Source organism: Clupea harengus, chromosome 9 (genome assembly GCF_900700415.2).
Source record: "Clupea harengus chromosome 9, Ch_v2.0.2, whole genome shotgun sequence".
NCBI classification, from domain to species: Eukaryota; Metazoa; Chordata; class Actinopteri; order Clupeiformes; family Clupeidae; genus Clupea; species Clupea harengus.
Genome location: NC_045160.1, coordinates 5,681,974 through 5,695,198, shown reverse-complemented (window position 1 = coordinate 5,695,198; position 13,225 = coordinate 5,681,974). Strand labels below are relative to the sequence as shown.

Here is a 13,225-nt window from a genome sequence, read left to right as displayed (position 1 = left end):
TAATATTCCCAACCTAAAGCATGGTATGAGTTAAGATTAAGCAATAAGGTTGAGGAAATATGATACAACCTTGCAAACAAAATACTGTGGTCACTATCGAAACAGTGCTGTCACTACCGAAACACTGGATGTTTTGTAAAAAATAAAGTATATTGAGTTATCAACTAAAATGTTATGATACTGATTGGTTTAATGTATGTTCAATTTCATCAACTCTGGAATCAATATGATCAGTATTTTGCATTTTACAAAGAAATATTGCACTTAGATTTTGATGAATTGTATAAATTGAACTTTGAAATTTGGTAAAAAATTCATTTTTATTGATTTCATTGTGAAAACCTTCAAGAAATATTTGTAAAAATACTCTTCAGAGAAGGGAAGGAAACACAATCTGAACAGGTTAATAATAATACGTTTTTCCTATAGTTTATTACTATGTTTCGGTAGTGACAATTTTTGGGAGAGGAAAAACATTCCAACACATTCTGAAAATACAATATAAAAATTGATGGTTCATTTACTAGATATGTATACTTTAGATATGGTACAATATATATACGGACAAAGTTTTGGGAATAAAACATACAAATTTTCTAAATATTTCCAACCTGACTTTGCACCAATTCGGTAGAATGGCCCTTATACAGGGAAGGGACCTATCCCCATGAACTACTCCACTTCCAGTCCATCACGCTAATTACCATGCAATTGGCAATTAGGTGAGCAGTAAGCATTTGCAGCCCAGTGTTCACGTCATAACAAACGCAACCATGACAGTCACACACAATACATAAACATCCTCAACCATCAATCCATGGCAAGTATTATAAACCCCATACCCCAAGGTCCCAAACAAGCAGTCCATTGCATTTGACATTACAATCAGTCCATTGCACAGTACACTTGACACACACTACACCACATTCCGCTGCCATGGTCCACTCTCATTGAAGTAGGAGCAGTAGATCTCCCTGATTGGATGGCTCTATGGCTGGCGTTATGGAGCCCAATGAGGTGGACTCCGCTCCATGCATGCCTGGCATCCTCCTTCCCAGATTTTTTTTTTATCCTGTAGAAGTTGTGCAAAACACATGTCGCCTTCACACACACCTCTGCTACTTTAGGGCTGGTCCCGATGACGCGCCGGTACATTCTCCACTGAGAAGCGAGGATGCCAAAAGCGCACTCAATCACCAACCTGGCCCGGCTGAGTCGGTAGTTGAACACCCTCCTCTCCAGTGGGACATGGTGTCCAGGGAATGGACGCAGCAGGTTTGTCATCAGTGGAAAACCTGCATCCCCCACAAATGTATAGGGGAGTGGCCACCACAGCTCTGATCCTGGGATGGCAGTGGCAGGTGGTATTCCCAGAGTGCCATCTCTGAGGCCTTCTGCAAATGCAGCGTATTGGAGGGTCCCACTGTCACTGGTCCTTCCGTAGCCCCCAACATCCACTACCCTGAAGAGGTAGTGGGCATCGACTACAGCCAGAAGAACCGATGTGTAGGATGACTTGTAGTTAAAGAAGAGGGACCCAGAATTCCGTGGACTCTGAATGACCACATGCTTGCTATGAACTGCGCCGAGATAGTTGGGAAAGTTCCACCGCTCCTGGAATTGCGCAGCAATGGCCCTCCAGTCCTCCACTTTGGAAACTGTTATGGTCTCGTCAGTGTGGCGGTCCAGATGGCACTTGTAACCTCCCTGACAATGCCAAACATGGTTGAATGCCCAATCTGGTAGCTGAACGCTATGGTCCTGAAAGAGTCCCCAGAGGCCAGGTACCTGAGAAAAATGGAGTGCACCCAACAACGACGGACACCACGTCATTGCCTTCTATACCTCCTATGTAATGCATACACAATCATTACCCTCGAAACCAAATCATAATCCATTGCGATATAAAAGATTTCAAAAACAGGCTATCTTTTTGTACTGTATGCCCCGAGCGGAAAAATATGATTGGTTGTTTTTCCTATGACTGTTGCGTTGCAAAAGGCAACCCCCCATGCGCTAGACACGGCCTTTGTCATCTGTCAAGCAACGCATGCCGTCTGAATTCAGAGTTAGCTAGGAACGAACCACTAACGTAGAATAAGTAAGTTTAGTGTGAGCAGCTAATCAAAAGACTGCTAGCCAATTCTGCAACGGGAAGAAGCCAGCAAAGCACGAAATCGGCCACGGGTTATATTCCTCTTGTTACCAAAGGTCAATACTTCATCATATGAGGGCTGTCTTGTTCAGTTTTTTGATTGGGAAGCTATGGATGTAACTACACAGTGCTAACAGTGATGGCTTACGACAGATTTGTCTTCATTTTCACTTCATTGTCTTCAACACATCTGTAAGGCCTTATGGGACAACAATGTAGCCGACTACGCCAGCCCAGAGGGGCAGTGTTCACAAATTACTCTAATACAGGCACGCTAGGTTAGTTTAAGCCTGTGGCTGGGCAACACACACACATCATAGACAAATCATCCAATATTACAGTTTAATGTTACAGTAAAAAGAGAACAGGGAAAGAAGCAGTGGGCAGTCCACTAACCTCTAATAAATAGCCAAAATACAGGATGGAGCAATAAATAACAGCCAGCGATAAATAATCAATAAATAGGCATTTAGTATCAAAAATAGAGAATAAATCCTAAAAGCTCACGCAACAAGGATGGCTCTAGCAGCCTCAGGCTTCGCTAGGCCAACACATATACAATCACAGTACAATACCTCCAGATGTCACAAGTCCTTATACAGGGAAGGAAGCACAGGAATCTTTGCTTGCCTGATGGAGAGACTCCCCAGGTAAGAATAGGAACCTGTAGCGAAGCCGGCTTGGGAAGAGCAGCAGACACGGAAGAGCGGATGTACCCAACAGGAGACAGAAGCCACTTGTATGCTACCAGGTTGCTGGTTGATTCCGGTGCTCCCTGTACAACGCGTCTCGGATTATACTCGTTCTGGATTTAAGCAGTGTCCCAGGCTCACGGATTTGTGGGGCTAAAGTGAGGGAGAGAACAGCAATCAGTGGACAACGAACCACAAAGACAGACGAGAACAAGGTAATTGGGCTAATCTATTTGCACATCACACCACTCATGTGTAAGCAATGACGTACCCAGGGTGCGGTTTGTCAAAAAAAACAGGGGGGGCCCGGGGGTTACCAGCATCGCGATCAACGTCGGAGTTCTCTTCGTCACCGGACTTCTCCTGGGGTGGTGCATTCACTTCAACTTCTTCCACTGTGCAGACTGAGCATTTGGCCCTCGTTTTACAGTATTTAGCTGGCTATGCTAATTTCTGTGTATGTAATATTGTTATGTTTACAATGTATTATAGTGCATGGGGACGTTCGCAAATTCCGAGACTGCCGACAGTTCGGGTCAGGTGAACGTTGTGTAGAGGTTGGATTAGAATTTTTTTTGCTGGTCCTGTTAAGAACGACTCTATGCTGCTCTGGACTTGTTTCATTTTGCCCTCGTTTTACAGTATTTAGCTGGCTATGCTAATTTCCGTGTATTTAATATTGTTATGTTTACAATGTATTTATGTGCATGGGGACGTTCGCAAATTCCGAGACTGCCGACAGTTCGGGTCAGGTGAACGTTAGTGCCAGCGATGTAGGCTATACGTTTAAGAAAACTCTGTCACAACATGCCTGTTTTTTTTTAATAATTGAGGGATGTCCCCCCTGTGGATGAAATTCATCCAGCTGAGGTAGGGATGTAAAAACCAGAGGTCCCCCCCAACAAATGGCACCCTGGACGTACCACTACAATCCCGTGTTTACGTTCAGGCAGAGGTGTAAAGGAACTAATTACATTTACTCACGTTAATGTAATTGAGTAGTTTTTTTTGTGTACTTTGTAATTTTTAAGTAGTTTTTTGAAATCAGTAATTTTACTTTTACTTAAGTAGATTTTAACTGAAGTATTGTACTTCGCTACATTGGAAATTACATCCGTTACTGAGTAAAAAAAAAACATAGTTCAAGGCAGGAAACCAAAAGGCATGAATCGCGCACGACAATTCTCATTGCAGTGGTGGATGCTGCATAGAGTGGATGATGGAGTCAATGCAAGCCGCCGGTGCCGAGTCACGAAAGATAGAGGGAGGAAGATGATAATGAGGACTACCAACAAGCTACGGACGACCAACTAGCTGAAGCACCGAACTTTCCACCAGTTGAAATTAAAGAAAATGAAGAAAACTCGTGGCCACATCTCAGCAAGCAGTTTGCCTTCCAACGTAAAAGAGGCAACAGCTATATAATGCTGTGTAGGCTGTGCCTGCCCCGCAAGACAGAACTTTCTGCTTATAAAAATTGATCTTCAAATCTGCGCAAGCATGTGTTGGTAAGTACAGTATTTGTTCTTTTCCATTAGTAGTTCATACAGCGTTTTTGTTGTTTAGTTAGCTTTGCTCCATTAAGCAAAATATGCGTTTCATGGCACTATAGCCTAATTTTGGCTAGCACTTGCAACTGCCCTGAGTATGCTAACGTCGACGATAGGCTAGCTATACACTCATGTACAGCCCTTGTGTTAACAGCCGTCATCCAATAGACTAATAATAATTCCATCCCCGTCTTCCATTCGTTTCAGGTCATAGCATTATTTTGTTCAGTCTCTCATATTGTGTTAAAAACTGCAGATCAGTCATCAGCAATGAAATACACCACATAAACTGATATTAGGCTAATCATTTGGCTGCCTCCCATGCCCTGAAACAGGAACGATGTGAATGCGCACACCATCTTTGTCAGACAGTTGGACAAGTCAGTGTCAATGTGTATGTCGTTATCTAGAATTTATCACGATTAGTCAAATATTAATAACGATAAGTGGTGGCTTTGCAACGTGCGCGTGTTTCATGTTCATGCGCAGGGCTCTCGGTTAGCAAGAGTTGAGGATTATGAATTGTGATGGATGTAGGAATCGAAAATAATGCTAAAATTCTGTATATATACTGTAGGTCTGTCATCTAGAGTAGCTATTTATAGCTATTTCTGTGTTATGATGCACTCTTGATGGCAGCTCGAATACTTAATTGTCAGAAATGTTGTTTGTGATTCTACAGGTCTATGTCAGACAACACCTTGACCGGATGTTGGAGGCTGGAGCAAGTTGGACAACATTCATCAGATGAAGATGATTTATTTTCCTCAATGAAGTCCAGAAGGTCAGCAGGTACAGGGGAGTTAGAAGGGTACCTAGCCTGCGTCTCAGTCAATATGGATCTGCTAAACTCCTTTCAGAATATCAAAAAACTGTCCCTGAAACTCAATACTGGCCTACCTGCCTCGGCCGCCTGCGAGCGACTCATTGCTGTTCATTGCAAAGCGAGCCCGGATGAACTCTACTCACCTTGAAAATCAGCTGCTGCTCAAACTCAACAAGAAGTTTGTAGACTAATGCTTAATTTATGCTACTCCGAGCCCTCTCCGAGCAAACCTCGTACGGGAATCTCGTACGGGAAGTTTGAAAAATGAATAGGTGCACGACAGCCTCTCCGAGGTGCTCGGAGAGGGTTCGGAGGGAGCGGTTAAAGTCGGAGAGGCGTTCCCTGTGTTCGGAGGGGCGTTCCCTATATCCGACTCCGTGAAATCGGAGTAGCATAAATTTCGCTTAATGCTCAAAAGGTGGACACAAGTAAAGTAACCAAAGTTTAAATATACAGTGGGGCAGCGGCATTTTTACTTTTTATTTGAGCTGTCATGTGGTTCATGTCTTGACATGTCCTCCCAAAAGTTCTTAAGTGTTGTGTTGACATGTTTAATGTTTGACATGTTTAATGTTTTAAGATTCTCCTTTAATTAAAAATAACTAATTTTTGTATTGGATCTATGACCCCTTGTCCTTTTTTTGCACTATATAGGAGCGACCCCCATGAAGTTGTTGAAAGTAACTAAGTAACTTTTACTTAAAGTACATTTTAAATTAACTACTTTTTACTTTTACTTGAGTAGATTTTTAGATGGGTAATTGTACTTGTACTTAAGTAAAATGTCATCAAAGTAATTGTACTTTTACTTGAGTACAACATTTCCGTACTTTTTACACCTCTGCGTTCAGGTTACAATGCCACTACAATCTTGTGTATCTGTGATGACTTCACACAATACTTTAAGGCCCCCATTACACCACATCATGTGTGGCCAGAGGGAGCAGACTCTGCACTACAGCTTCGGTTCGAACACACGGACTGGAGTGTGTTTGCCACTCAGGCCACACTGGACTCCCACACGGACATTGATTCCTATGCCTCTTCCGTTCTGGACTTCATCAACACTAACATAGACAGTGTCACCACTCTTAAACGAATCACTACCTTTCCCAACCAGAAGCCATGGATGAACAAAGAGGTCCGCCTACTGCTGAAGGCACGAGACACCGCTTTCAGATCAGGTGATGCTCAAGCCTACAGTTCATCCAGGGCTGACCTGAAGAGGGGCATCAAGCAGGCCAAGCACTGCCACAAGCTAAGGATTGAGGAGCACTTCAAGAACAACTCCGACCCCCGATGCATGTGGCAAGGCATCCAGGCCATAACAGACTACAAACCCACCAACACCACCCCCCAAAACAGTGATGCCTCCTTCCCTGACGAGCTTAACAGCTTTCATGCACGCTTCGACAGGGACAACCAGGAGGCTGCCATCAAGGCTGTGCTTACTTCAGACAACCAGCCCCTAACACTCTCCTCCACCGACGTGTGTGCCGCACTGAGCAGGACTAATGCAAGAAAGGCTGCTGGCCCTGATGGCATCCCCGGACGCTGAGGTCTTGACTGACATATTCAACCTGTCACTGGCCCAAGCTGCTGTCCCCACGTGCTTTAAAACCACCCCCATTGTGCCGGTGCCAAAACACTCCACTGCAGTGAGCCTAAACGACTTCCGCCCTGTTGCACTGACCCCCACCATTATGAAGAGCTTCGAGAGGTTGGTCCTGGCTCACCTCAAAACCTGCTTACCACCCACACTGGACCTCTTCCAATTCGCCTAATGCAAGAATAGGAGTACGGAGGATGCCATCTCCACGGCATTACACTCCGCCCTTTCTCACCTGGACAATAACAACAGCTATGTGAGGATGCTGTTCATAGACTTCAGTTCAGCCTTCAACACAGTCATCCCCTCCAAACTGATCACGAAACTCAGTGATCTGGGTATCAACACTTCCCTTTGTAATTGGATACTGGACTTCCTATCCAACAGACCCCCGTCTGTTAGGGTAGAGAACCACACCTCCTCAACCCTCATCCTGAACACCGGCCTGCCACAGGGCTGTGTGCTAAGTCCTCTCCTCTACTCCCTCTTCACCTACGACTGCACACCTGTACATGGTTCTAATACCATTGTCAAGTTTGCAGAAGACACAACGGTGATTGGCCTCATCAGTGACAACGATGAGTCGGCCTACAGAGAAGAGGTCCAGCACCTGGCGGTGTGGTGCGCCGACAACAACCTGGCTCTCAACACCAAGAAGATCAAAGAGCTAATTGTGGACTTCAAGAAGAAAGCTGGCACACACATCCCCATCTATATCAACGGGATGGAGGTTGAGCGTGTCGCCAGCTTCAAGTTCCTGGGTGTCCACATCTCCGAGGACCTCTCTTGGACCCTCAACACCTCATCCCTGGTATAGAAAGCACACCAGCGTCTCTTCTTCCTGAGGAGACTGAAGAAGGCCCATCTGTCTCCTCAGATTCTAGAGAATTTCTACCGCTGTACCATACCTTACAAACTGCATCTCAGTATGGTATGGCAGCTGCTCTGTCGCGGACCGTAAATCACTGCAGAGGGTGGTGAAAACTGCCCAACGCATCACCGGTTCCTCACTCCCCACCATTGAGGCTGTCCAGAGCAAGAGATGTCTGCGGAGGGCACGCAGCATCGAAAAGGACAGCTCTCACCCCAGCCACAGACTGTTTTCCCTCTTCCCCTCTGGGAGGCGCTACAGGGTGCTCCGTTCCCGGACCAGCAGGTTCAGGAACAGCTTCATCCCTGCGGCTGTCACTCTACTGAACTCTGCACCACGGGGATAGCCCCCCACCCCCACCTCCCCCAGTGACTGTACTTCCCCCCTCCACCCTTGACTGCCACACACCCTCCTCCAGCCACTGAACATTTGCACTGTACTTCCCTCCTCCACCCTGGCTTGACTGCCACACCCTCCTCCAGCCACTGAACATTTGCACCAGAATGTTTTTTTTCTTTCACTTATTACTGTATTAATCGTAATTATACCATACAATACCTCTTAAATATAATATTACTAATACTTACTCCTGCACTTTACATATACTTATCATACCTACACTTCTAACTTCAATTGCTGCTATTATTGTCCCAATTACTGTTCATATTGCATATCTATTTCTTACTGTACATATCTATTTATTCACTTATTACACTTTACATATGCACATACTCTTTTTGCTATTTTGCACTTCTGGTTGGATGCTAAACTGCATTTCGTTGCCTACAGTACTCTGTGCAATGACAATAAAGTTGAATCTAATCATCATGACACCACAGAAAGTAAGACAGCTGTTGTTAGCAGCAAACGTCATCCCAGCAGCTTTGGTATTTGGTCAAATATTCCTGATTTTTTAGATCCCCTTCTGCAAATACAAACGGCATAGGTTATTTTGTGATAATTTGGCTATATCTAGCCTGACATGTGGTGATACTATTCAGAGAAAAGTAAGTTACCTGTATGGTTTAAGTGATGTGGTGATTCTATTCAGAGTAAAATCAGTAACCTGTGTGGTTTATGTGATGTGGTGATTCTATTCAGAGTAAAATCAGTAACCTGTGTGGTTTATGTGATGTGGTGATTCTATTCTAACCTGTATGGTTTAGGTGGCAGTATGGTTTTGTATCATTCCATGTACTTTTAGTTTGTTGTCAAAATCCTAAAATGAACCTTATTAATTAAATATGTATCATTGGTCAAAGTCCTGATGAGAGAGTTACTCAGGGGGACCTGCTTTGGTTGCTAGGTACACTGTTAACGTGGCTGGCAGAAAAACGTATAAAAGTAGAGGTAGAGCCGAGATACGCAGACATGAGCCCAGAGCATTTCATTGCAAAAGGGTGGTTGTCATACACAATATACTGGTGTAGTTACACTGTGTTACCTGAAAATCATATGACATGACTGTATATAAAATACACAGAAGAAAGGTAAGCAAAGTACAGAGCATTTTCATGATTATAACTATTATAATGACATCATATGTTATTAATTTCTAAGCATTGTAATCATATTATATGATGCATGTAAATGCATGCATGTGCTTTACAACTGTTGGACATTTTGCATGATTTTCTGTCCTAGACAAGAGCTTCAGAGATGAATCGGTCTTCCATCACTGGCACTTTGATCCTCACAGTGTACAAGGACATGAATTCAGACAAAAATGGGTTTTTTATTGTAATTTTTCTTATTTACATTGCATCTATATTAACCAATATAACCCTCATGCTTTTAATTTACTTGGACACATCCTTGCATAAGCCAATGTATATATTTCTCTTTAGCTTAATCGTAAATGGTTTAATTGGAAGTACAGCTGTTTGGCCAAAGGTAATGGTCATCCTTTTAACAGGTATGAATACAACCTCATATGCTGGGTGTCTCATTCAGATTTTTCTCACCTCAACCTACGGGATTTGTAATTTCACAGTGCTGACAGTGATGGCTTATGACAGATTTGTGTCCATATTTAATCCTTTGAAGTATCACACCATCATGACCCCACAGAAAGTAAGACAGCTGTCGTTGGCTGCTGACCTTGTGCCTGTAGTTTGTGTACTTGGTCAGGTTTTCTTTACTTCTCAGTTGCCCCTGTGCAAAAACACTCTTCATAGGATATTTTGTGATAATTTATCTCTTTCTAGCCTGTCCTGTGGTGAAAGTATTCAGAGTCGAGTGACCAACCTGTATGGAATATGTCTCATTATTGCTCTTGTAATCCTCCCCCTGTTTCTTGTTTTGTTGTCATATGTTAAAATTATAGTGTTCATTTTAAAGGCCTCTGGAAATACTGGGAAAAAAGCTTTTGAAACCTGCTCTCCACACATGATTGTTTTTATCAATTTCTCAATTGCCACACTGTTCTCTGTCATTTATAATCGCCTCAACCCTTATTTACCTGGCGAGGCTAATGTTCTGCTATCGATTAACTACATCCTTGTTCCCCCACTGTTGCATCCAGTTATTTATGGAATAAAAAATAAGGAAATTAGAGACAGCATCTCAAAAATTTGGGAAAGAAAAATCCGGACCATTTGAGTGTCTGATATTGTTTCTTCATCAGTATTTTGCGTTATGTGTTTAAGCAGAATATGAAGATCAGGTGTCTCAGCAAATTAGGAATGTTTTGAGAAAAAAATCCTTATGTACTTACATTTAGTATAGGATTGTCTTTTAATGTGAAACTATTAGGACTGCACTGTATTTAACAATGTCATGATGCTGGGATTCTGATGCGAGGCCCTGTTTGGTGTAATTTCTCATATGTATAGAGGATTGCATTGAGTCATGGTAAGAAGTAAATGCATTTGTGTAATTGTGTTTCGATGTTGTCAGTAAAATGTAATACATTTTCATCAGTATGTGTTTACTTGCAGAGAATACCACATTTCTGTACATCCTTTGGCCTAATACTCTGCTATGGTGTAAACAAATGCCAAAATTAGTCTAACTAGACTTTACAATGACATTTTTGATAGCTGTTTATTCACAAGTTTTTGTCAAAGGAATATATGAAGCTTTAACTACTCTTTGCGTACAAAGCAGACTTGTGTCCATATTTGATCTTTCCCAGTACCACACCATACTGATAACAAAAAAGTTGATGTAATATACATAACATATATAGCAAGCTAATTTAAAAGGCTTTAGGTCATACTGCTTACAATGTTAGCCAGTGCTACCATATAAGCCCCAAGGACACTACAGATCTGAGTTGGTATGAGGCATGTTGTCATAAATTACTTTCTGAAGGGACAGACTGAGTCTTGGAACAACTTCCCTGGATATGTCCATGATTCATCCTTGACTGACTCAAAATGTAACTTCCTCTAAGACCCACCAAGAATTTCAGCATGGCCAAGTCCTTTCATCCCCCTTCTTTTATCCCCATCTTCTGGAGGTGTATGGATTAGTTAAAAATACGCTATATGGACAAAAGTATTTGGCCATACCTGTTAATTAAATGTGACCATATGGTAAGTCCCCCAATACTTTGTATGTTACCCAATTAAATGGATTCAAACCGAGGCTGTTATAAGCAATAAATAATTTATTTCGATACAGATCTTCTGTTGTTCTTTACTTGGCAGCAGTGTTAATTTTAGTTTTAGTTACATTTAGTCATTTTTATCCTCCTTAGTTTTAGTCTAGTTTTCTTTGACGAAAACTCAGAACATTTTTATTCTTGTTTTAGTCGACGAAGTCTCATTACAGTTTAGTCTAGTTTTAGTCACATATAAAAGTCCATCTTATAGCCACATTAAACTCCTTTCCTTCCCTTCTCAGGCCCAGGGACCCCTTGTGTTGTGTCTACAACTGCATAATAGTCAAGCTTGCAGTACTTACATTGTGGATGCAATTAGTCTTTAAGATACAGATCTCCTACAGCTGAATTCCAATTAATTAAATGTAAATAATAATTTTAAGGCAACACTTAATTAACAGTATTATCATTAAAATATAAGAGAATATCAAGTCTAGATTTTGAAGATTCAAATGATGTCATAGCACAATACAACTACCAGAGGTGTAAAAAGTACGGAAATGTTGTACTCAAGTAAAAGTACAATTACTTTGATGAAATTTTACTTAAGTACAAGTACAATTACCCATCTAAAAATCTACTCAAGTAAAAGTAAAAAGTAGTTAATTTAAAATGTACTTTAAGTAAAAGTTACTTAGTTACTTTCAACAACTTCATGGGGGTCGCTCCTATATAGTGCAAAAAAGGACAAGGGGTCATAGATCCAATACAAAAATTAGTTATTTTTAATTAAAGGAGAATCTTAAAACATTAAACATGTCAACACAACACTTAAGAACTTTTGGGAGGACATGTCAAGACATGAACCACATGACAGCTCAAATAAAAAGTAAAAATGCCGCTGCCCCACTGTATATTTAAACTTTGGTTACTTTACTTGTGTCCACCTTTTGAGCATTAAGCGAAATTTATGCTACTCCGATTTCACGGAGTCGGATATAGGGAACGCCCCTCCGAACACAGGGAACGCCTCTCCGACTTTAACCGCTCTCTCCGAACCCTCTCCGAGCACCTCGGAGAGGCTGTCGTGCACCTACTCATTTTTCAAACTTCCCGTACGAGATTCCCATACGAGGTTTGCTCGGAGAGGGCTCGGAGTAGCATAAATTAAGCATTAGTCTACAAACTTCTTGTTGAGTTTGAGCAGCAGCTGATTTTCAAGGTGAGTAGAGTTCATCCGGGCTCGCTTTGCAGTGAACAGCAATGAGTCGCTCGCAGGCGGCCGAGGCAGGTAGGCCAGTATTGAGTTTCAGGGACAGTTTTTTGATATTCTGAAAGGTGTTTAGCAGATCCATATTGACTGAGACGCAGGCTAGGTACCCTTCTAACTCCCCTGTACCTGCTGACCTTCTGGACTTCATTGAGGAAAATAAATCATCTTCATCTGATGAATGTTGTCCAACTTGCTCCAGCCTCCAACATCCGGTCAAGGTGTTGTCTGACATAGACCTGTAGAATCACAAACAACATTTCTGACAATTAAGTATTCGAGCTGCCATCAAGAGTGCATCATAACACAGAAATAGCTATAAATAGCTACTCTAGATGACAGACCTACAGTATATATACAGAATTTTAGCATTATTTTCGATTTCTACATGCATCACAATTCATAATCCTCAACTCTTGCTAACCGAGAGCCCTGCGCATGAACATGAAAGACGCGCATGTTGCAAAGCCACCACTTATCGTTATTAATATTTGACTAATCGTGATAAATTCTAGATAACGACATACACATTGACACTGACTTGTCCAACTGTCTGACAAAGATGGTGTGCGCATTCACATCGTTCCTGTTTCAGGGCATGGGAGGCAGCCAAATGATTAGCCTAATATCAGTTTATGTGGTGTATTTCATTGCTGATGACTGATCTGCAGTTTTTAACACAATATGAGAGACTGAACAAAATAA

General features: G+C 42.1%; 1 protein-coding gene across 1 annotated transcript; it reads left to right on the top strand.

Annotated features, from left to right (window-relative positions):
• Window positions 1-2,671: 2,671 nt before the first annotated feature.
• Window positions 2,672-10,304, top strand: LOC122133189 (olfactory receptor 13C2-like). Its single transcript, XM_042708797.1, has 5 exons — window positions 2,672-2,805; window positions 5,878-5,903; window positions 6,075-6,364; window positions 6,449-6,712; window positions 9,348-10,304. Exons 1-5 carry the CDS (start codon window positions 2,672-2,674, stop codon window positions 10,302-10,304), a joined length of 1,671 nt encoding a protein of 556 aa, XP_042564731.1.
• Window positions 10,305-13,225: the final 2,921 nt, after the last annotated feature.